Source organism: Oncorhynchus clarkii, chromosome 33, assembly GCF_045791955.1.
Source record: "Oncorhynchus clarkii lewisi isolate Uvic-CL-2024 chromosome 33, UVic_Ocla_1.0, whole genome shotgun sequence".
Classification (NCBI taxonomy): Eukaryota; Metazoa; Chordata; class Actinopteri; order Salmoniformes; family Salmonidae; genus Oncorhynchus; species Oncorhynchus clarkii.
The window spans coordinates 8049711-8073788 of NC_092179.1; the positions used below are offsets into that span (position 1 = coordinate 8049711).

At 44.8% G+C, this 24078-nt stretch overlaps 1 protein-coding gene across 4 annotated transcripts in view; it reads right to left on the minus strand.

Annotated features, from left to right (window-relative positions):
* Positions 1–252: 252 nt before the first annotated feature.
* The window catches only part of LOC139392660 (kinesin-like protein KIF21A), a 45513-nt gene continuing 21687 nt past the window's right edge, over positions 253–24078 (minus strand). Inside the window, exons 4-34 of one of the 4 annotated variants that reach the window (XM_071140803.1) lie at positions 23648–23797; positions 23325–23459; positions 22466–22639; positions 21853–21968; positions 21285–21480; positions 20680–20869; positions 20475–20538; positions 20136–20339; positions 19435–19479; positions 18222–18282; positions 17996–18113; positions 17551–17739; positions 16774–16973; positions 16538–16645; positions 16362–16430; positions 16053–16201; positions 13412–13556; positions 7386–7580; positions 7161–7253; positions 6762–6927; positions 6447–6467; positions 5673–5733; positions 5134–5185; positions 4753–4943; positions 4233–4454; positions 3860–3996; positions 3358–3532; positions 2937–3095; positions 2407–2695; positions 1933–2132; positions 253–1663 (exon numbers count right to left, since the gene is read on the minus strand). In XM_071140803.1, the coding sequence (XP_070996904.1) occupies positions 1606–1663; positions 1933–2132; positions 2407–2695; positions 2937–3095; positions 3358–3532; positions 3860–3996; positions 4233–4454; positions 4753–4943; positions 5134–5185; positions 5673–5733; positions 6447–6467; positions 6762–6927; positions 7161–7253; positions 7386–7580; positions 13412–13556; positions 16053–16201; positions 16362–16430; positions 16538–16645; positions 16774–16973; positions 17551–17739; positions 17996–18113; positions 18222–18282; positions 19435–19479; positions 20136–20339; positions 20475–20538; positions 20680–20869; positions 21285–21480; positions 21853–21968; positions 22466–22639; positions 23325–23459; positions 23648–23797 (4332 nt within the window). In that variant the 3' untranslated portion in view covers positions 253–1605. The remainder of the gene's footprint in view (positions 1664–1932; positions 2133–2406; positions 2696–2936; positions 3096–3357; positions 3533–3859; positions 3997–4232; positions 4455–4752; positions 4944–5133; positions 5186–5672; positions 5734–6446; positions 6468–6761; positions 6928–7160; positions 7254–7385; positions 7581–13411; positions 13557–16052; positions 16202–16361; positions 16431–16537; positions 16646–16773; positions 16974–17550; positions 17740–17995; positions 18114–18221; positions 18283–19434; positions 19480–20135; positions 20340–20474; positions 20539–20679; positions 20870–21284; positions 21481–21852; positions 21969–22465; positions 22640–23324; positions 23460–23647; positions 23798–24078) is intronic. The other 3 variants (XM_071140805.1, XM_071140804.1, XM_071140806.1) reach the window with 3 other exon arrangements.

Sequence of the window (24078 nt, forward strand, 5' to 3'; positions counted from 1 at the left end):
CCTGTCAAGGAGATTGGTTCATGGACATGGGATAGAATCATTTTCCTGCAACACATTAAAAATGGCTAAAGACTGAATACCTATCTGAAGGACAGGAGGAAGGAAAACAAATCTCCCGCACCCAAGTTAGTGAAACTCTGTTTTGAAACCGTGTCATGTTTCCTAATGTGATACTTACTGTATCATACTGACACCAATTGGTGGCATCATGGCAACACACATCTCCACGTTGAAAGACATAACAGTTCATGTTGTTTTTGACAGATGCAATTTATTTCCACACCGCATCTGACATTAGAATCACTAGAAATTCGGAATTTGTGCACAAGATGTCCACGAGGAAGAAAAACAGATTCTTATTTACATAAAGATGGGGTCATATAACCTATGTCATCCCAATCTAGGGATCCTGGGCTAGTCCACACAGATTAGGTTGTGATACTGTACTATCTCCAGTATAAGATTGACAGGCACTGATAATAACACACACCTCTAGAGTTTTGTTATATTCTGTTCCGCCCGTTCCTGAATCAGATTGGGGGAAGGGCGTACGTGGGCACAGGAAAACTAACTCAGATGTTTTTTATTACTAGGTATTAATGCACTGCAAATCCGTGGATACAACCAATAAACTGAGTTGATTTGAGATAGTGCATACGCCTGTGCACAGGTAACCTCCCTTTACTTGGGCTCTGAAACGATTGAAGAAGGCCATTGGATACAACAAGAAATGGAAGATCAGAACTTTGGAGGTTTCAAAGTCGCCGTGAAAACACACATAAATGCAAACATTTTGACAGGCCATTTTCGTAGTTTGAGGTTTGAATGTACTTGCATGATGCAAAGAGAGTAAGACCACTGCAGAGGTACTGTACTGTGCACAGGCAAGTAAAACGGAATGCATTGGCTAAAGATACTCATCACAGCCCGTTGACTATCACAGAAGAAGGTGTGTAATTTGGTCACACACACAATCTGCATTAAAAGCAACACTTGAATTGGGTTGAGCTGAACCTCCACAATCGCATTTGTAGTATGACGACAACACACCCACATTGAACTTTGTTTCTGTAGCAGAGATCAGCCACACCGTCCCACACCACTAGTTCACTGTGCTATTCCCCACTGAGACTCTATGAGTCTCCCATAGGGTTTGGCAGTAACAGCTGAAGTAAGACCAACCTCCATAGGGCCTTATTAAAAGACCCCTCCTGACACAGAGAGATGATTACACGCTCTGTAGCAGAAGATTCCTCTACGATATGATAGGATACAGCTTGAGACAGAAACATGGGCATTACACTGGAGTTTCACAATTCTTCAGGTGAATTCCATGACTGTTGTGCTACTCTCCTCCAGCCTTGTTGACGGAATGTCTTACGTTGGTGAACTCAATGGGTCATCGGTGTGTCTGGGCTGGTCTTCTGCCCTGTGGCCAGCTTGGAGGTCCTCCATCCATGGATCATTGTGCAGAGCAGCAGTAAGTAGATTGAGTAGTAGATCCAGCAGGCAGCAATAGATCCCTAGGGCTGTAGTAGATCCAGAGTGATCTAGTAGATCCACAGCACTGTGTCCAGTCACAGTCCAGAGGTCTCCTTCTCAGTGTCAATGGATGCCTTCCTCCAAAGAACCCTTTGCTTGCCAAATCTTCACCGTCCGGTCACTGTCACACAAGAAAGAACATGAAATCACTGGTTCAACATGTGTATCAGAGGTTTGATTATCTCTCTCTCAGGTTAAATGATGACTTTGTTATTATAGTAACAGTGGGTTGATTTACTCAGAGGGTTAGGGTCAGGGTATGATCTGGATCATGGTCATAGTTAGGAGATATTCTCTGAAGGTAGGGGTTATGCTCAGGTTTGCCGTGAGATGTCGCTGCAGGCTCCTATGGCATTCAAGGGTGATGTTAGGGTTAGGTGTTAAACTCACTCTGAGGCAGTGAATAGCTGGCTGCTGTTGGTAGCCAGTCCATTCACAGGGCTGTCGTGTCCCCTCAGGTCTCCAAGCGGTGCCAGGGTATCAGCGTGCCACAGCTTCAGCAGACCTCCCCTGTCTGCACTCAGCACTACCGGGCACCCTGGCACCACACCCAGCGCACTTACCCAGTCAGAGTGGGCACTCGCCACCTGCTGTGGAGGAAGCAAGTACACACTAGGTCAAAACAGGGCTACAAACTGTTAACTCCTTGGGACAATAGATTTTGTTTACTACCACTACTGGTCTTACAATGATGATAATGTTGCAGCTAGCAAAAACAATTCAACAAAACAACACTTGATGCTTACAAAGCAACATTGCAATGTGAAACTCGCAGCTATCAGCTGATTGTGTGTTTCTGAGAGCCTTGTCTTCTTTCAGGTACTAGCAGTACAGTATATACAGCTAGTGTCCAATAGGTCCCACCTGTACTAGTCGTTTCCGGGACAGGTCCCACTTCTTGATGCAGTAGTCTCTGGAGCTGCTGTAGAGGCTGTCCCCCTGAACAGCCAGAGAGACGATACCCTCCTGGTGTGGCGGATCAAAGTTGTGACAGGACACAATGCTGCCCTGGACACCCTCTGTCACCTCAAACATCTTCAGGGTGTGGTCCTTGGACCCCGTTAGGACCATGTCTTGACCGTTGCCCAACTGGTCGACGGTCAGACACAAGACCGGGCCCAGGTGACCCGTCAGCTTCCCAGTAGACACAAACCTAGAGCACAAGGTCAGAGTTCAAGGGTCAGGAAGAGTTCAGATCTAGGAGTCCTCGGTACAACTAAAGATCATACTTGGGAGAAATGATTCAGCGTTCACTATCTATCTTTTCTTCGCTACATTCAGCAACCTGTGCCTGTTTTAGTGTACACAATTCCTCTCCTTTCATCTTCATTTTGTGCCACCTCCAGTCCTTACTTAAACTAAACACGATATTCAACTACTCTCTCCATTCTTACTTCCTGAGGTCCCACATGCGGACTGAGTTGCCCGAGGCGGAGTAGAGGTAGGATCCCGTGGGGTTCAGAGAAATCTGGTTGATCTGGTTCTCTCCTGGAGGGATGGACAGGGACCTGAGAGACACACAGCTGTCCCCTGTACTCACCTGGCCCGATGACCTGCGACACACACGCACGCACACACACACACGCTGTCAATACCATGTCAATGGGAATGACATTGTGTAAAAGTACTTTTTTCAAGTAGCAAATTAAGAATCTGAAGTTCCCTGGGCTGTGTTGGAATGTGCTAGAATCTCCTAGAATGTGTTGAAAAAGGAACTGGCAAGCTCAACTCCAACTTTTGACATAACGAAAGTCTTCGGTTTCTTACTAGAGGTGTAAACATATACTCTTGGTGTTTGTATCTATATTTACTCACGTGAGTGTGCGTATGCACTTGGCGGAGTCTCGGATGTCCCAGACCTTGATGTAAGCGGTGGAGACAGTGAAGACCAGGCTGGAACAGTATCTAACAGACACCACACTGCTGGGATGATCTCCCAGAGACATGATCTCTTGACCAGTCACCAGGTTCCACACCTTACACGTACGATCTGGCAACACACACACACACACACACACACACACACACACACACACACACACACACACACACACACACACACACACACACACACACACACACACACACACACACACACACACACAGGGGTTAGAAGTCAATAGTTAGGGGCAACGATGAGTGTTCAATACGGCAGAAACACCATCAACCACACCAGAGAGCTAGACGAAGCTAATACCAAATAATATGACTTACACTCATGTGAGCATTTCAGATGTGAGAAGTCTCTAGGGGTCATGGTTTAGAGGTCAAGGGTTGTTTTTTTGTTTCCGAACATTATAGAACTAGAGAGCTGTACCTTTAGAGCCAGTGAAGAGCAGGTCATCAGTGCAGTCGACACACATGACAGGTTTGGTGTGTCCCTCAGCCACATGGACACACTGTAGCCTGGCAGCATGGCTGATCTTAGGGGATGACACAGGGTTGACCACCCCTCTATAACAGGATAACAGGGACAAAAGACAATGTGTCAAGTCTGTTAGGACAGTGGTTCCCGAACTGTGTGTGTGTGTGTGTGTGTGTGTGTGTGTGTGTGTGGGGGGGGTGGGGGGGGGGGGGGGGTGGAAGGGGAGCCCCGAGTGAAACACAAGAAGTAGGTACAACTATGACCATCGTGACGTCATACGAACATGACACACGTGGCAAACATTGTGAAGTGGTGTGGCTCTTACGTTGGTTTGGTGTCTGTGATTTTGGTCTTCTCTGTGGCCGTGGGCGTGGGCGTGGGTATGTGCGACTTTGTCTCTCTCGCCGGGTGACCCTTGGGGTCCATAGGTGTGTGTTCCTTGACGTCTAAAGGGGGATGTCCTCCCTTCTCTAGCATCCTCCTGCGTGTTAGAGGCGAGCGCTCCAGTGATCTCCTCTCAGCTCCCATCGAAGACCAGGCTCCAGATCTACACAACACAGAGACAGACAGGCCAGCGACATGAACAGTTGAAGTGATGTGCACCGGATGATCAGCTGGAGTCACACACATCACTGAAGGTTACAATGCATTCCGGGTCAAGTTAAACATTCTATCCTTTTCGTGCCGATGCACTTTCAACAACAACACGGTTAAGGTGTGAAGCCTGACCGGTCAAATTCACGCTCAGTAGGTAAGGATTTACTCCGCAAGTATCTCACTGTATTTCCTGTACTATAGCTTTAAAAAACGAAACACAAAGACATTTGACCAACATAAGGACTTACAGTCCAGCTATCCGGGAGGACAGTGCTGAGGGGGACACAGTGAGTTCCCTGTCCCTGAGATGTCCTGCTACTGTCCCCATGTCCCCTGTCCCTTCCTGGGCGTCTGTCGGGGGTAGCAGGGGTGCAGAGAAGTCAAATTCACCACTCCCGGCATACAGCAGCTCCATCTGCGTGGTTGTCCTTCTGCGTGCCTGTGGTAGTGGGATCGATCCAATCAATCAATCAATCAATAACATAACCATTCATAAAGAGTGTTTTGCAAATAGCATTTGTCTCAAAGTGCTTATCAGTAACTCCTTTATTTTAGACTTCATGAAAATGTAATTAAAATGGCGTTTAGAGAAATGCTTTTACGTGTGAAAGTACGGTAGACGACTGTACCTTCCTAGGTTTGGCCTCTCCACACAGCTTCAGGAGGTCAGAGGCCAATGAGCTGAAGCAAAGACGGAGGGGCAATTGACATGTTTATTTTATTTAACCTTTATTTAACTAGGCAAGTCAGTTAAGAGCAAATTCCTATTTAAAAATATCTTACTCATAGTCTTATTGATAAGTAGGTTGATGGACGACCCAAATAAAGCACAATCATACATTTAAAGGTGGAATCCGCAGAAACAGCGCCACTGTCCAACCCACAGCCACTGTTATTGTTTTTGTTTAGTTGACAAACTGGAGGCGAGGAACGCGGCCCGACGTGGTTAAAAAAAAAAACGCTGTACATATTCTGCTGTTCTATTGCGCGTACAATGATGTCCGAGGGGGAAAAAACTGTGTCCGTTGTTTGCAGTAGCTTCTTTGTTTTTGTAATATTGCAAAGGGATGTGGCAGTTTCCCCATTAAGGATTCCAGCTTTAAGTGATGAAATTCAATATTTAATATCCTCATGATCTTGTCTGAGTCAAATGTTGTTGTTTTTTTACCTTCCCTCTGTGGCTGGGCTGGCGGTAGAGGACTCATCACTACTGCTGTCATCTCCGTTCTCTGCTTGAGGACAGAACCATACGGCACACCTTGTTACGCTGGACCCTCAGATACACAACATGCCTCAGTTACTGCATGGTCGGACATGGGGTAGCTGTGGCTTCACAGCATGTTTTCAAATATCCCATTACAAGCACTAAACTTGTGTTACTTTACTATTTAAACTGTTAGAGGGCGATCACTTTCAAAGCACATCTACAGTCTGGATATCACAAACAAAATAAACGTCGTTTTCAAACTAATGCGGCAGCAGCAGCAAAACAATAGTTTGAATTCAAAGAGCTTTAAGGTACAGGGTTCAAAGTTCAGAGGTCAGGTTAAATACATCAGGGGTCAGAAGGAGGTCAAAAGTATAGTATACTGACGTTTTCATTTTATGGAGGGTAACTTAGTAAATGTTGTGGTTGGAGTAGTACTCTAGTTAAGGCCTGAACTTCAGGTTTGCGTGGGGGCCAGGGTTTAAGCTAATGCCTATTCTTAAATTTCAGATCTTCCTGAATGAGTCCGCTGAACAGGAGAAAGCTAGACATCGACACAGAGGATGGAGAGGGTCAGACAGGGAAGTGGGAGACAGGGGGCAACATACCACCTCATGCACCTCATGGCAAAGTTACGTTCTCAGGTTAGTCTTAAAGGGGAGTTTTAGAGGGAGGAGGGGCTTTAGGGGAGACCCATGGTCACTGGGATCAGTCAGTCTGGTGTCTGTTACTTACCCACCACTAGGTAACCTATCTCTGTTTGAATTCAGGGTGAACAAACAGGGGGAAAAAAACAAAGAAATCAAAGTCAAACAAAAGCTAAAAGAATGGAGACACTTCATTTTACAGTCCCGTTTCAGTGGGTATTTTACTTGTAGGCTATTTACTAAGATAATACGTCATGGTACATGTTTTACTGAATCCGAAAGAAAAACAATGTGGGAGACATGTTGTGAATGTCAGATAACACAGTGGACTGTAAAATGAAGTGTAGCCAAAAAAATGAAGAACTGAAAAGCAGCGTGTTTATACCACTGAGCCTATCTATACCTTGCAGTGCGTTGCCCAGCAGAGCGTCCAGCTCAGGGTTGAGTTCAGCTTTCTCCTTCAGCATGTGGAACAGCAGCTGGTTCTGAGTGGCGCTGTTGATCTCTGTCTGCTTCAGCCTGCCCTCCATCATCTTCACCTGGGAATCCTTCTGGGCCGCCTGCAGACCCTGGGAGATGAACGTACCAGTAAAATCATACATGACAAACACACGTAAATGCCATACTGACATCAACAGAGTGTTGTGACATTTAGCCCACAGAACAGCAGACGCGTATGTTTAACTCTATAATAAACATAGTGTTTTAAAAAAGGTATAAAGTTGGTAGATTTACAATACCCCGAATGCCGCTTAATCGAAAGGTCGAGAGAACTCAGTAGGGGAAGGTGTACTGTAGTTACCTTGTTGATGGCCATGTGCAGGAAGTGATCAAGCAGGAAGCGGGCTTCTGATAGGTTACAGGAGCTGATCACCTCCACTGTGTCTCCCTCCTCCTGCATCCCAACAACATCACAGTCAGTCATAATAACGGTTATGAAGAAAATGTGTGTGCTGGCGTCAGCTGTACTAAGAAACTAGAAGGCGTCAATTTCCTGCAGAAAATGTGCGTGTTGGCGTCAGCGAACCTTCGCTTCCTCCATCTGCATGATGTTGGCCTGACAGTCAGCGATGCTGTCGTTGATGTAGTCGATGTTGGCCGCCAGGGCGTCTATCTCCTCGTTCAAAGACTGGATGCTTCGGTCCGTGTCGGTCCCCTCTGTGGCGATCTTCTCCCTCTTACGAGACACCTTCTCTCTTCGCTTGGTCAGGTCCTCACGTTGCTGTAAGAGGCAGGGAGGGAGGGAGAGAGATGGAGTTATAATAAAATTGTCTCCAAATTGCATTCCTTTCTACCTATTGCTCTACGATCTTAGAAGTAACGGAACTTGGAGGAACCTGTTGGGGTTCTAAAAATTGACACACAGGGGGAACCTTTCCAGGTCACAAAGGTTCCTCGAGGAACCCCTCTGAAAAGGTTATTTGAGGAACCCCTGTGACGTGAGCCATATCTTTTCGCTTAAGTGTCACAGATTGACACTTATACGCTGATACTGGGCTGCCTGTGTAAAGGTTCAAACAGGAACGTTTTTGTGATGGGACAGATACATTTCTTCACCTTTTTAATAATATAGAAGATTGGAGACGTGGCTTATTGGAGGAGTGGCTTTCAGACATTTATTTTTGGCCACCTGTAAGAGTAAATGTCATTCCTGTTCATCATATAAAGTTTGTACACAACAAAGTGAAATGTTCCTTAAATGTTTATGCATATTGCATATTCTGATATAACAACAAGATATCACAGCCTGACTTTATGTCAGCGTCTATTTTTGATGAGTAAACTGACTCCATCTCCTGGTGATCTGTGACAAACGTGGTAAATTAAGGCACATAGAAACAACTCTAGGGATAAGTTTAGGCATTCATTATGACTGGTTAAGTTAAGGTTGGGGATAGGGTTAAAACTTTAGGCATTCATCCCGAATGGACTTGCTTAACCGTTGTAGACAGATGGCGGAGTAGTCTAAGCCTCCGGCTCTGTAGACAGCGTGTTCAATCCCAGTGTTTTTCCCGCCCTTTTTTCCCCCTTCTATCTAGCGGTTGGTTTTGATGCCACCTCCTGATGTCCTGGGGACCTGCACAAACGCTGAATTTCCCCTTGGATCTGGAGTGATCCCTCTGAATATAATATTAACATTTCTGATTACATACGCTGCTTTCAGAAGGTATTCACACAACTTTTTTTCACATTTTGTTGTGTTACAAAGTGGGATCGAAATTGATTTAATTGTAATTTTCTTTGTCATTTTTTTGTCCAGACAAAATACTAAAAATCAAAAAAACAAAAAATGTAGGTAATGGAAAATAAAACACTGATATATCTTGACTAGAAAAGCATTCAACCCCCTGAGTCAATACATGTTAGAATACATTTTGGCAGTGATTACAGTTGTCAGTCTTTCTGGGTAAGTCTCTAAGAGCTTTACACTTTTACTTTGGATTTGACAATATTTGCTTATTATTATTGAAAAAAATCTTCAAGCTCTGTCAACTTGGTTGTTGATCATTGCTAGACAGCCATTTTCAAGTCTTGCCATAGATGTTCAAGCGGATTTAAGCCAAAATTGTAACTAGACAACTCAGCAACATTCAATGTTGTCTTGATAAGCAACTCCAGGTTTATACAGTGCCTTGCGAAAGTATTCGGCCCCCTTGAACTTTGCGACCTTTTGCCACATTTCAGGCTTCAAACATAAAGATATAAAACTGTATTTTTTTGTGAAGAATCAACAACAAGTGGGACACAATCATGAAGTGGAACGACATTTATTGGATATTTCAAACTTTTTTAACAAATCAAAAACTGAAAAATTGGGCGTGCAAAATTATTCAGCCCCTTTACTTTCAGTGCAGCAAACTCTCTCCAGAAGTTCAGTGAGGATCTCTGAATGATCCAATGTTGACCTAAATGACTAATGATGATAAATACAATCCACCTGTGTGTAATCAAGTCTCCGTATAAATGCACCTGCACTGTGATAGTCTCAGAGGTCCGTTAAAAGCGCAGAGAGCATCATGAAGAACAAGGAACACACCAGGCAGGTCCGAGATACTGTTGTGAAGAAGTTTAAAGCCGGATTTGGATACAAAAAGATTTCCCAAGCTTTAAACATCCCAAGGAGCACTGTGCAAGCAATACTATTGAAATGGAAGGAGTATCAGACCACTGCAAATCTACCAAGACCTGGCCGTCCCTCTAAACTTTCAGCTCATACAAGGACAAGACTGATCAGAGATGCAGCCAAGAGGCCCATGATCACTCTGGATGAACTGCAGAGATCTACAGCTGAGGTGGGAGACTCTGTCCATAGGACAACAATCAGTTGTATATTGCACAAATCTGGCCTTTATGGAAGAGTGGCAAGAAGAAAGCCATTTCTTAAAGATATCCATAAAAAGTGTCATTTAAAGTTTGCCACAAGCCACCTGGGAGACACACCAAACATGTGGAAGAAGGTGCTCTGGTCAGATGAAACCAAAATTGAACTTTTTGGCAACAATGCAAAACGTTATGTTTGGCGTAAAAGCAACACAGCTGAACACACCATCCCCACTGTCAAACATGGTGGTGGCAGCATCATGGTTTGGGCCTGCTTTTCTTCAGCAGGGACAGGGAAGATGGTTAAAAAATAAACATATCCAGGTGTTAGAATGGCCAAGTCAAAGTCCAGACCTGAATCCAATCGAGAATCTGTGGAAAGAACTGAAAACTGCTGTTCACAAATGCTCTCCATCCAACCTTACTGAGCTCGAGCTGTTTTGCAAGGAGGAATGGGAAAAAATGTCAGTCTCTCGATGTGCAAAACTGATAGAGACATACCCCAAGCGACTTACAGCTGTAATCGCAGCAAAAGGTGGCGCTACAAAGTATTAACTTAAGGGGGCTGAATAATTTTGCACGCCCAATTTTTCAGTTTTTGATTTGTTAAAAAAGTTTGAAATATCCAATAAATGTCGTTCCACTTCATGACTGTGTCCCACTTGTTGTTGATTCTTCACAAAAAAATACAGTTTTATATCTTTGTTTGAAGCGTGAAATGTGGCAAAAGGTCGCAAAGTTCAAGGGGGCCGAATACTTTCGCAAGGCACTGTATTTGGCCTTGTGTTATAGGTAGTTGTCCTGCTGAAAGGTGAATTTGTCTCCCAGTGTCTGTAGGAGAGCAGACTGAACCAATATTTCCTTTGGGATTTTACCTGTGCTTAGCTCTATTCCATTTATTTTACCCCCAAAAAACTCCCTAGCCTCTGCCGATGACAAGCATACCCATAACATGACGCAGCCACCACCATGCTTGAAAATATGAAAAGTAGTACACAGTCATGTGCATTGTTGGATTTGCCCCAAACATAACGCTTTGTATTTAGGACAAAAAGTTCATTTCTTTGCCACTGTTACATCTTCTCCTGCTCCTGCCCTCCTGCGTACGGCGTCGCCAGAGTCCTAACCACCGGTCCTGGGATTCGTCATTACGCACACCTGGCCAGCATCATTACACGCACCTGTTAATCATTATGATTCACACCTGGACTTCATTACCTTCATCATTTCCTCCCCTTTATATGTCTCTCCCTTATGTTTTCTCACCAGTTGGTATTGTTTTTTGTACCGGCGTGTAGCCTTATGTAAATGTCTTGTTACTATTTTTGTTGTTTTATTAAATGTTTCACCTGCACCTGCTTCCCAACTCACAGCTCCATTATTGCAGCCACATTTTTTGCAGTATTACGTTAGTGCCTTATTGCAAACAGGATGCATGTTTTGGAATACTTTTATTCTGTACAAGCTTCCTTGTTTTCACTCTGTCATTTTTGTTCGTTTTGTGGAGTAACTACAATGTTGTTGATCCATCCTCAGTTATCTCCTCTCACAGCCATTATTTTAAAATCACTATTGGCCTCTTGGTGCTAGACTGAGGGACCTTACGAATAATAGTATGTGTGGAGTACAGAGATGGGGTAGTAATTTTAAAATAATGTTAAAAACTATTATTGCCCAAAGAGTGTGTCCATGCAACTTATTACGTGACTTGTTAAGCAAATGTTTCCTCCTGAACTGTAGGCTTGCCATAACAAAAGGGTTGAATACTTATTGACTCAAGACATTTTAGCTTTTCATTTTTGTCCCCTTTTTCAATCTTGTCTCATCGCTGCAACTCCCCAACGGGCTCGGGAGGCGAAGGTCAAGTCATGGGTCCTCCGAAACATGACCCGCCAAACACTTGTCTGCTTAACCCAGAAGCCAACCACACCAATGTATTGGCGAAAACACTGTTCACCTGGTCAGCCTACAAGTGCCCGGGCCCGCCACAAGGAGTCGCTAGAACACGATGAGCCAAGTAAAGCCCCCCTGGCCAAACCCTCCCCTAACCCGGACCGCCCTATGGGAGTCCCAATCTTAGCCAGTTGTGACACAGCCCGGGATTGAGCCTGGGTATGTAGTGACGCCTCTAGCGATGCAGTGCTTTAGACCGTTGCGCCACTCGGGAGGCCTCAGCTTAGATTTTTTTAAATGAATTTCTAAGCATTTCTGAAAACACAATTCCACTGTGACATTATAGGGTATTGCGTATAGATCAGTAATACAAAATCTAAATTCAATCAATTTTAAAAATGTGTAAAAAGTCAAGGGGGTGAATACTTTCTGAAGGCACTGTAGAGCCATGACAGTCACCCGGAAGCAACGATAACAAAGTAGTCATAAAGTAGTAACATTAGGATTTGCATATAGACGGGCTAAAACGTCACAAAAACAAGGGGTGCGCTTCAATGGGGCAGAAGGCGGTGTGTGGTTGTGACTCTGGACGGCAAGAGAGCCTCCGTGTTGGAAATCATAGATGGCTTGCTTCAGCTAGTTTCATCTTGTTCTTGATACCATGTCTTGTTTTGAGGTGTTTCGACTGATTTCACGCCTATGCTAATATTTCTAAAATTCACTAGCTAGCTAACCAACAACTGTAACTATGTGTTTGAGAGACAACATGTGCTCGTTAGACACATTTATTTATGTTTTCAATAAACATTGGAGACTAAAGATAGTTGACATGTTGTCAACAACAACCCCGTCCGTTTTGCCGCATAGTTGCGTACCCATTGGTTTTGTTTACAAAACAACCAACCCGTCTATATGCTCGTGAGGAACTCACACACATCTGTAAACCTAATTGAAGCTACAAGACTATCCGTGTTCAACTTTAACATGAGACGACAATACAACAGAAAAGAGGAACGGAAATTATGTTTCTTCCCACGGGTGGCCAAAAATAACTATCTGAAGCAACCACCTTACTAAGCCACGCTCTGCAGTCTTCGCATCTTGATAACCCAGCATCAACAACCCAACCTGGCCCGTTTTAAAGAAAACAACTCGACTTAGTGACCCAAATGCCTGCAACCCAGCAATTGGGTCATCCAAACAACCAAGCATTTTTGAAAGTGTTGGCTAGGTTAAAGATACTGTAGCTAGCTAGCAACCTAAGCCAACACCTAATAAGTATCATCAAAAACACATGGCATTACCATCACAAGAAACTTTTCGGAATTAAAACAGGAGGCGTGAGAGTATTATTCAACATTGCTATTAAAATGGTACTTAGGAATGGGGTAATTGTTTACAAGTTGCTTGCTATCCTATAAAGCCATCGGCCAAAACACAATGTTCCTCTTCTTCTGAGTTTGGCAGCAGAATAAATCCAGCGGGAAAATAAATTCCAAGTGCTCTACACATGCCGATAAAAAGGTTCCCCAGGTTCCCCAGCTAAATTGAATCATTCAAGAACTACTCAACTAACCAATGGTGCAAATATGAACCCATTGACTGCAATGGTTCACTGAGGAACTGAGTTCCTTGAGAATCTCCAGGGTTCCTTGAGTCACCCTTAATTCTAAGAGAGTAGCCAAAACGGCAACAATGATAAGTCTGTATATACTCCCCTGTCGGTTTTTGCCTTTTTCCACTGACAGAGAACCATGTTGGCATCAGTCTGATAGGAATACAGTAGAACTGGTAGTACTACAGTAGTAATACAGTAAAACTACAGTGGGTTTATTTTACCTTGAGGAGGCGGTTCATATCAGCCTCCATGTTGGAGATGGTCAGCCTCTGCATGATGATGTCAGTGATGCGTCTCTCCAGAGACTGCCATTTAGCCCGGGCTGTCCTGGTGGTGTAGACGCTCCCCATCCTCACCGGGTACTTCCTGATAAATGGAATTCAACAGAGATCATTGTACAGTACGGGCCAATATATTACTGAAAAACAAAAACTAGGTGATGAACTTATTGTTGTCCCGTGTCAACTAGAGTAGGAGTCCTTTCATGCACATATATACATATATACATATATATATATATATATATATATATATATATATATATATAATGTATGATGCGTATGTAGTGTATACAAATGTATGTATGTAGTGTGTGTATATATATATATATATATATATATATATATATATATATATATATATATATATATATATATATACACTACATACATTTGTCACACGCTTCGTAAACAACAGGTGTAGACTAACGGTGAAATGCTCATTTACGGGCCCTTCCCAACAATGCAGAGAGAAAGACAATAACACAAGGAATAAATACACAGTGAGTAACGATAACTTGGCCATATACACAGGCAGAGATGGGCAGTATTTCTGTTACATATACAGTGCCTTGCGAAAGTATTCGCCCCCCTTGAACTTTGCGACCTTTTGCCACATTTCAGGCCTCAAACATAAAGATATAAAACTGTATTTTTTTGTGAAGAATCAACAACAAGTGGGACACAATCATGAGGTGGAACGACATTTATTGGATATTTCAAACTTTTTTAACAGCTCAAAAACTGAAAAATTGGGCGTGCAAAATTATTCAGCCCCTTTACTTTCAGTGCAGCAAACTCTCTCCAGAAGTTCAGTGAGGATCTCTGAATGATCCAATGTTGACCTAAATGACTAACGATGATAAATACAATCCACCTGTGTGTAATCAAGTCTCCGTATAAATGCACCTGCACTGTGATAGTCTCAGAGGTCCGTTAAAAGCGCAGAGAGCATCATGAAGAACAAGAAACACACCAGGCAGGTCCGAGATACTGTTGTGAAGAAGTTTAAAGCCGGATTTGGATACAAAAATATTTCCCAAGCTTTAAACATCCCAAGGAGCACTGTGCAAGCGATAATATTGAAATGGAAGGAGTATCAGACCACTGCAAATCTACCAAGACCTGGCCGTCCCTCTAAACTTTCAGCTCATACAAGGAGAAGACTGATCAGAGATGCAGCCAAGAGGCCCATGATCACTCTGGATGAACTGCAGAGATCTACAGCTGAGGTGGGAGACTCTGTCCATAGGACAACAATCAGTCGTATATTGCACAAATCTGGCCTTTATGGAAGAGTGGCAAGAAGAAAGACATTTCTTAAAGATATCCATAAAAAGTGTCGTTTAAAGTTTGCCACAAGCCACCTGGGAGACACACCAACCATGTGGAAGAAGGTGCTCTGGTCAGATGAAACCAAAATTGAACTTTTTGGCAACAATGCAAAACGTTATGTTTGGCGTAAAAGCAACACAGCTCATCACCCTGAACACACCATCTCCACTGTCAAACATGGTGGTGGCAGCATCATGGTTTGGGCCTGCTTTTCTTCAGCAGGGACAGGGAAGATGGTTACAATTGATGGGAAGATGGATGGAGCCAAATACAGGACCATTCTGGAAGAAAACCTGATGGAGTCTGCAAAAGACCTGAGACTGGGACGGAGATTTGTCTTCCAACAAGACAATGATCTAAAACATAAAGCAAAATCTACAATGGAATGGTTCAAAAATAAACATATCCAGGTGTTAGAATGACCAAGTCAAAGTCCAGACCTGAATCCAATCGAGAATCTGTGGAAAGAACTGAAAACTGCTGTTCACAAATGCTCTCCATCCAACCTCACTGAGCTCGAGCTGTTTTGCAAGGAGGAATGGGAAAAAATTTCAGTCTCTCGATGTGCAAAACTGATAGAGACATACCCCAAGCGACTTACAGCTGTAATCGCAGCAAAAGGTGGCGCTACAAAGTATTAACTTAAGGGGGCTGAATAATTTTGCACGCCCAATTTTTCAGTTTTTGATTTGTTAAAAAAGTTTGAAATATCCAATAAATGTCGTTCCACTTCATGATTGTGTCCCACTTGTTGTTGATTCTTCACAAAAAAATACAGTTTTATATCTTTATGTTTGAGGCTTGAAATGTGGCAAAAGGTTGCAAAGTTCAAGGGGGCCGAATACTTTCGCAAGGCACTGTATTTGAAATACATGTTTTAATTTCCTCTGAGTAGTTTGACATTTTAATTACACTGGATTGAACTACACTCCAATGTTTTTTTGTATTTTCTAATTACTGTAATTTGTCTTTTCAAAATACAATGAAAAAAATAAAAAAATAACAACGTTATAGTGGTACACATTATGTGTGTCCCCTTTCACCCTCTATTGGTATTGTCATGACTTGCCAGTCCTGAGAGGGAGATCACAGGTGCCGGCTAGGCAATGGTAGTTTATTTTGATACATTGTTCTTCATGTAATTTTTATGTATTTTGTAACTGTAGCTATTTGGTTAACAAACACATCATGCCTATGCACACGAGCAAACGCACATACACACTCACACCACCAGTCCTGCTGGTAGTACCTTGGGGTGCCATTGGGGCCTGCTGCCCCAGCAGAGTGAGGTCTCCCTAGGATGCTGCGGTGAGAAGGGTCCTGGAGGGGCTCCGGTAGGCTCACCTTTCTGTTTACCTTCCCTGAAGTTGGCCTCACCTGCTTCCTCAGAGCTGTCACCTAGCACAAGAGGAAAGCAGGGCCATGTTCAGTAGGGAGAAAATGTTTTGAAACCGAGATACTACCTGAACGTGTTCAAAAAGTACAAAGATGTTTTGGTTTCCATTGCAAAACGTTTTGCTACAGTTTGCCACACTGAACATGACCCAGTGTATCTTACCTCCTCATTCTTCCTGCGCAGTATCAGGTCCTGCTGCCTCTTCTGAGCCTCCAGCTGTCTCAGTTGGTGCTGTAAGTGACAGGCACATCATATCAATAGAATTCAATTCAATTGAACTTGGTCACAGGCGAACACACAACTTCACAACACACATTATTTCCTGTCTGTAATGTTACCTCATGTTTGCGCTGGTCCTTCTTCAGAGTCGCGATCTCTCGGTTGCGTCGGCACTCTGACGCTCTGTTTTTCTCCTGCACCTCCTTCATCTGACGCATCAGACCCACCTAGCACAATACCCACCATTTACATGTCACTCAATCAGTCAACATATCCATCCATCCACCCTCCAACTAACCACCCGCCCACCCACCCGCCCACCCATCCATCCTTCCATCCACAATTTTCTCTTGACCTTTGTTTTCTTCATCTCAGCCACATCCTGGTTGAGTTTCTTGAGCTGCTTCTCGTACTGCGATTGGTTCTTGAGGAGGCGTGCGTGTTCCTTCTGGGCTGACTGCAGCTTCTGCATCTCCTTGTTCATAGAGCTCAGCTTCTTCTCATATTCTAACTTGATCTTCTTAGCTTTCCCCTCCGTGCACGTCTCCATCGAGCCTGCAGACACAACTAACTCAGCTAAGCACGGGCACGGTGGAAACAACACCACACAAGTTCGGTTCAACCGACACAGCTCAGCACAGCCACAACGGAATATCAATCAAATCAGTCGTTCAAATGTTAGCCTTTTTTACAGTCACAAAGTGATTTACAGAATACGATGACCCTCTAGAAATAAGGGGTTTAAACACACACTTTATGGTGTGTAAAATAACAAATCATGACAGAGGGACTAAAGACAAAATACATTCAAATGCTATGCACAGGTATGATGTCATTGGTAGTGGACAGGATTAGTTAGATAGTTAGTTATATGTCAGTTATATAACTCCACAATACACTCACTCTGAGATGTAGCGGCATGGCACAGAGCACCTAAACAAATAAATGCAACCCTTCATTAATCTGCCACCACATTCCTGTGCGCCTCTGCTCTACCGAGGTTGTGACCATGATGCACGGCATCGTCTCCTGTGCACGTCTCTCTCTCTCTCTCTCTCTCTCTCTCTCTCTCTCTCTCTCTCTCTCTCTCTCTCTCTCTCTCTCTCTCTCTCTCTCTCTCTCGTATACATACCCATGTTGTGCAGCACCTTGTCCCTCTCCAGCTGTGTGTCTCGGATCTTGCTCTGCAGCATCATCAGCTTCTGTTCGTACTGCTGTTTGAGCGTGTGCAGACGGCGCTGGCTGTTCTCCAGCTCGTCGATCAGCTTCTGCTTGATGGCGATCTCACACGTGATGTTGGCCAGGTCCGCCTGGAAGTTCTCTTTTTCCAGAGAACACACACAGAACGAGCTATATGACACACGCTTCAATGACATATTCACTATTCTTTTATTAAAACAACAGAATAATCTAATCACGGGGAATGAATAAGGGGTGATAGAGCTGGGTTTGAAAAACCCCCTGCACACACTCCACGCGGCCCCGCAGGACCAAAGAAGCAAGGCATTCTTTATGACAGTGTAAAAGCACCTTTGGATGTGTGTGTGTGTAGGTGTGTGTGTGTGAGAGAGTTTTACCTTTCTCATCCAGTTCTTCAGAGTCTGACTCGTCCGAGCTCTCCTCTCCCTCCATCTCGTACTCCTCGTCTTCTCCCTCCAGCTCCTCTCCTTCCTCGTGGTCACTGACGTGGTCATCCTGTTCACACACATTTACACGATGTGAGTACAAAGAACACACACACGGCACACACACACACACACACACTGATTTAAATATGCCAATTAAGGACATTCTTAGACGTACCCCCTCTGCCTCGTCGTTGCCTCGTTCCTGTTCGTTGTCAGGTACCTCCTCCTTGACCACACTGTGAGGACAGAACCAGAGGTTCAGGGACCAATTGACCGCAAACGCAAGACATCAGGTCACTAGACTATCAGGGAGAACTACCATACCACACAGCACTAGCACACAGCACATGAACACACTACCTTGATTTTTCTGCATACTGTAAAAATGCATTTAAGGTTAGAATCACAATTCAAACAGAACCCAAATCATTTGGTTGTTAGAATCATCCTTAAAGTAGACGTTAGTGAATGATTGATTGACACTATGTGGTTGCATCATGGCAAAAAGTGCTGAATCTTTTAGTTCATTTCTTTAGTTTAAGGGTCTCAACAATGCAGAAAGGGGGAGAAGGGGTAAGAAGAAGGGGGAGAGATTACAAGTGGGTTCTCCTCCAGGTGTGGAAACTACCTGCAGGTGTAAAAGCTGTGTTAGAGAGGCGGGAAGAAGGGAGTTAGAGAGATGGGGGAGAGAGGGAGGACAGGGGGTTAGAGAGATGAGGGAGGAAAGGGGGTTAGAGAGATGGGGAGAGAGGGAGGAAAGGGGGTTAGAGAGATGAGGGAGGAAAGGGGGTTAGAGAGATGGGGAGAGAGGGAGGACAGGGGGTTAGAGAGATGGGGGAGAGAGGGAGGACAGGGGGTTAGAGAGATGGGGGAGAGGGAGGACAGGGGGTTAGAGAGATGGGGGAGAGAGGGAGGACAGGGGGTTAGATAAATGGAGAGAGGGAGGACAGGGGGTTAGATAGATGGGGGAGAGAGGGAGGACAGGGGGTTAGAGAGATGGGGGAGAGAGGGAGGACAGGGGGTTAGAGAGATGGTGGAGAGAGGGAGGACATGGGATTAGAGAGATGGGGGAGAGAGATGGGGGAGAGAGGGAGGACAGGGGGTTAGAGAGATGGGGAGAGAGGGAGGAAAGGGGGTTAGAGAGATGGGGGAGAGAGATGGGGGAGAGAAGGAGGACAGGGGGTTAGAGAGATGGGGGAGAGAGGGAGGAAAGGGGGTTAGAGAGATGGGGGAGAGAGGGAGGACAGGGGGTTAGAGAGATGGGGGAGAGAGGGAGGACAGGGGGTTAGAGAGATGGGGGAGAGAGGGAGGACAGGGGGTTAGAGAGATGGGGGGAGAGAGGGAGGAAAGGGGGTTAGAGAGATGGGGGAGAGAGGGGCATAGCAAACCTGGCAAGCCCAACCTCATGGTGACTCTCCTCGAGCCGCTGCAGTCTTCAGAGTAGGGGAGGAGAATGGGGGAGACAGTTGGAGAGAGTGAGGTTGACAGGGAAGGGAGTGAACCAGAGAGCAGAAAAGAGTGTAGCAAATAAGAACAGGTTAACCTTTGAGGATTTGGCGCTGGTTGTCTTCTATTGGCTTGTTGATGTGTAACCAAGCCATTTATGTGCTATGTTGCTTATCAAATGTGTATTAAACCACAGAGAAAGAGAGAGACTAGTTGCACAGTACAGGTACATCTGAACATGACTGGGCCTGTTATATAAACCCATCCTCGTGTATGGGGTATTAGATAGACATTAGAGAGGGAACAGGTACCTGCTGAAGGGGAAAGGCTGGGTGCCAGAACTAATTACCCAAAACACCCTGGGACAACAACGGAAACCAATTCCCTCGCCCCCCCCCCTTCCCTCCCCAGTACCACCACGCCCACCCCATCTCTAACCACCTCCGAGCATATCACTGTCAGACTCAAGGTCTACCATCAAAGTGTACCCATTTCTCCCTGTTGTTTCATCCACAAGTTTGGACATAGAGAGTTACAAATTGTAACAAACGAAACGCAATCGGTTTCATGGCATGTATGTGAAATGTACATCCAAACAGGAACGTGGAATGAGCGCAATATCAAATATCAAAACAACTCCTACCTCTTCTTTTTCTTCCTCTCTTTCTTCTTGAGTTTCTCCAGATCTTTCTTGGCCATTTCGATGATGTCAGAGGCCTCTCTCTCCGGGGCGAGTTGGGCTGGGGAGAAGGAGCCCCCAACCCCGTACAGGGATGAACGTGTGTTGGCACGGGACAGGGTTTTACGGAGGTTCTCATTCACTGCCTCACTCTCCAGAAGCTTGGCTCTGCAGACACAAAACCAACGGTCAGAATACTGTTGTGGGTCTCCCAACACCAAAACCAAATGTCACAATACTCAATGCCTTCCTTTCTACAGACACATCATACTGTACATGTAAGAGACACGTCATGCATCATACCTGAGCTCCTCGATTTCTTTGATGTAGTTCTGGATCATATTTCCAATTTCCTCAGTCCCCTCACCTGGAAGATTATCGAACATGAGAGCATTTTCAGCACTTTTTCCATAGACTTTAACGGAGCACTTCCTCTCCCACTAGCCTGGATTTTGAATCATGTAGGCGCAGTGTGAATGAGGCCCATTAGTCCTGTCCCAGTACGTACCCACTTTGGCCAGAGCCTGGTTGGCCTGGTCACTGAGGTACTGTGTGAGTCTGGCCCTCTGAGCGTCAATGGTCTCCTGCATGGCCTTGACCCTGATCCTCAGGTTGCTGTTCTCTGTCTGCAGCATGCTGTTCTCATGGACCATGTCGTTGATGCTCTCCATGCCGTCCTCCCCCACCATACGCTTGCCCTGAGACCAGAGAGAGACCAGAGGACTATGGTTATTATAGCAGATCACTATGGTAGATCAGTTAGGCAAATATACATTGGTATACCTCCCCTACCAGATGCTTGCCCTGCTCAGACCAGAGGGAACCAGAGAGATGAGTGCAGGTCATAGAGAAATATAGACTGAAATCCACACGGAATATCCCTCTGTTTCACTATTGTTTAGTTGGATTCCAGGCTACCAGAAATACAACCTTGATGGACATGTGCAGCCGCTAGTACGTTTTGAGTTATATGGATCCATATAATGGTACAATTTACCATATGACTAGGAAAACAGGGCCTTTGTAATGATAGCCTAAAATAGCAACAAACAAACAAAAATCTTCCTCTCTCTCTCTCTCTCGCACCCTCCATCCTCTCTTTCCTTCTCTTACCGTCTTGTACTCCATCAGTTCCATCTGTAGCCTGGCAATGTCAGTCCTGAGAGCTGATATCTGCTGGGAGGCCTTGTCCTGGTTCACCATCACCTTGTTCTTAATGTTCCTGGCTCGGTTAGCGTAGTTCAGGCAGCTCAGTGTCTCCATGAAGTCCCGGTCAGATGGGCTGATACAAGCTATCATCACCGTTTGACTGGGGGGAGAGATAGAAGATGGACGGAATACCGACATAGGCAGACGCACGGACAAAAATGAGACTACATTAGGAACTGAATAACTACACAGGCAGTGTTTTGATATCAATGTAGATCACTTTGTAAACTGCTTGGAAAAGCCGTACAGAATGAACGATTCTAATTTAGTCAAAAATATATAATTTTTCATATAGATGGTAATTAATTCACTCACTAGCATTGCAGTCAGCAGACCTTCGTTAGACAGATAATTCATTCATCCACAGAATAAAGCTTCAGGGAGAGGTTCTAGTGTTAAACCTCTATTGTATCTACATCTTCCAACACTGTTAGATACAGTGTCTTTGTGTGGTTCATGAGGACATACAGACCTGTTTCCTCCCAGAGAGTCCTGCAGTAGCCGGGTGAGTTTCGAGTCCCTGTAAGGCACGTGGGTGGACCTCTTACTCCTGTCCCCCAGAGCACTGATCACGTTACCCAGCGCAAGCTGCAGAGAGAGAGGAAAAAAACAGACCAAGGAGACATGAAGATGAGACGAGGTCCTTAAAAACGAGGCTTAAAACATCTGCATTCCATCAAAAATAAAGCATCAACTCCTTCCTTTAATGTGATGTTGAAATTTAGTTGTCGATCAAAGAGATGGCGGCAGACAGTGTTGGTAGAACGTCTGCAATATCTTTCTCAACCACCAGGAGGCTCCTTTTCCCATAGTTTCAAAGCTCTAGACAACAGGTGTATCATTGAAACAGTTCATGTCAGTCGTCCTAGAAGAGGACACGGCATCAGCACTGTCCTGACTCTCTAAAACCTCCTAGTGCTGAGTAATCTATGACCTTTACAGGCACTGTTATAGCATCGGGAATGTTTAGGGTCAATTCCATTTCAAGCCAGTCAACTTGTGAAATAAATTGACCCAAACCAGGCACTGTGTGTACAACATCTTACTAACTATAGCATGCGTTATTTCCACAGTGAGAGTCTCACCAGTCCACAGTTGATGGAGATGCCTTCCTTGGCTCTATCCCCGGTAGCTCCTGTCCTCTTTAGTCTCTCGGACCCGGCCAGGTCCACAAAGTGAAACTTAGCCGTCAGCGTCTCAAACTCAGAGTTGATCTCAGAGGAACCGTTGGCCAGACGGTTGTCTGTCTCACTGGACCCCTGAAGGAGGAGATGGGTATGGTGTATAAAACAAATAAGAGACTGTGGGGGAAAATACACCTGGTGATCGTGTTTGTAATTCCATATCCTGGACATGTGTATCGACATTTCGGCTGTAGCATTGATTTAGGCCTACGGGAGAAGCACAACTGGAGGTTTTCGTCTTCCATTATAGCTCTCAATGACCACACCAGTGGATAGGCCTGTCTGTATCTGTAGCAGCCTGTATATTGTTCATGTAATCAGCGGGCAGGGAGAGGAGGGTGACATCATGCCCAGCTGGTGTGTGTGTGTGAATTGGGAGCTATGTGGGGAGATATGCTGTGTGGGGAGCTGTGTCGCTGGCTGGGGAGCTGTGTGGGAGGCTTGGGCAACTCTGCATTTCACAGTCCTCTTGTTTATCAGCTGGGGTGTTCATTGATTATCTCATAAACACTAGGAAATTACATGCTATTCATGTGTATTTTCACAATTGGGAACGAACGAGTGGTTGTTTGTTACAGCCCCCAAATTAAATGGTAATGATTATGCAGCCTAATAGCCTTATAATCTTTATAATCATAAAGAATGACAGGGAAAACAACTAAGTGAATATAGTACAGCTAGTGAAATAGACTGTCAAAAGCGTATCCTATCCTAGGCTTGGCTCTAGAGAGCTCCAGCCCACTGGTGCGATGCCACGTACACTGTCATCCGGAGCGCAGACTCTGACTTGGCACAGGTGGATGGTGAAGATGGCATGGGAGCGCGAACTCTGGACATTCATCTGGGTGCTGGCCGTGGTACGGGACAGAGCGCCCAGCTTCAGACACTGCATCATCTGTACAGGGAGGGCGAGGGAGGGAGGGAGGAGGGGAGAGTTTAGAGTACACTGTATTCAAGAGAGAAATTCTGTTTGACAATTCACATTCACAAACAGGTTTAGGCTCACATCAATAACATATATTTAACCAATGACCTTAGGTACAGATTGGTGTTATTTTGCTTTAGGCTGCGATTGAGACTAACCTCTGCCTCGGAGGCGACCGTGCGTGTGGTGACTCCCACAGTGTAGATGCCTCCATTAGCGTCCTCGTGAATCTTGATGGTGGACTTCTGTCTCTTCCCATCCATGTCCCGCGTTGATTCAAACAGATCCAACACCTCCTCATTGTACAGCTGAGATAGGGGGGGAAAAGTGATAATTTTTCAAATAAAAAAACTATCCGATGAGCCAATACCCCAAAGCCAAATAACTGTGCATGGAAAACATCAGTAGCTAAGTAATTTTGGTTATGGCAAGTATACTGCTTTATTAGTCTATGTTTTAATTTGTATATATATTACATTTTTAAAAACTTTTTTGTCATATCCAATTGGTAGTTACAGTCTTGTCCCATTGCTGCAACTCCCATACGGACTCGGGAGAGTCGAAGGTCGAGAGCCATGCGTCCTCCGAA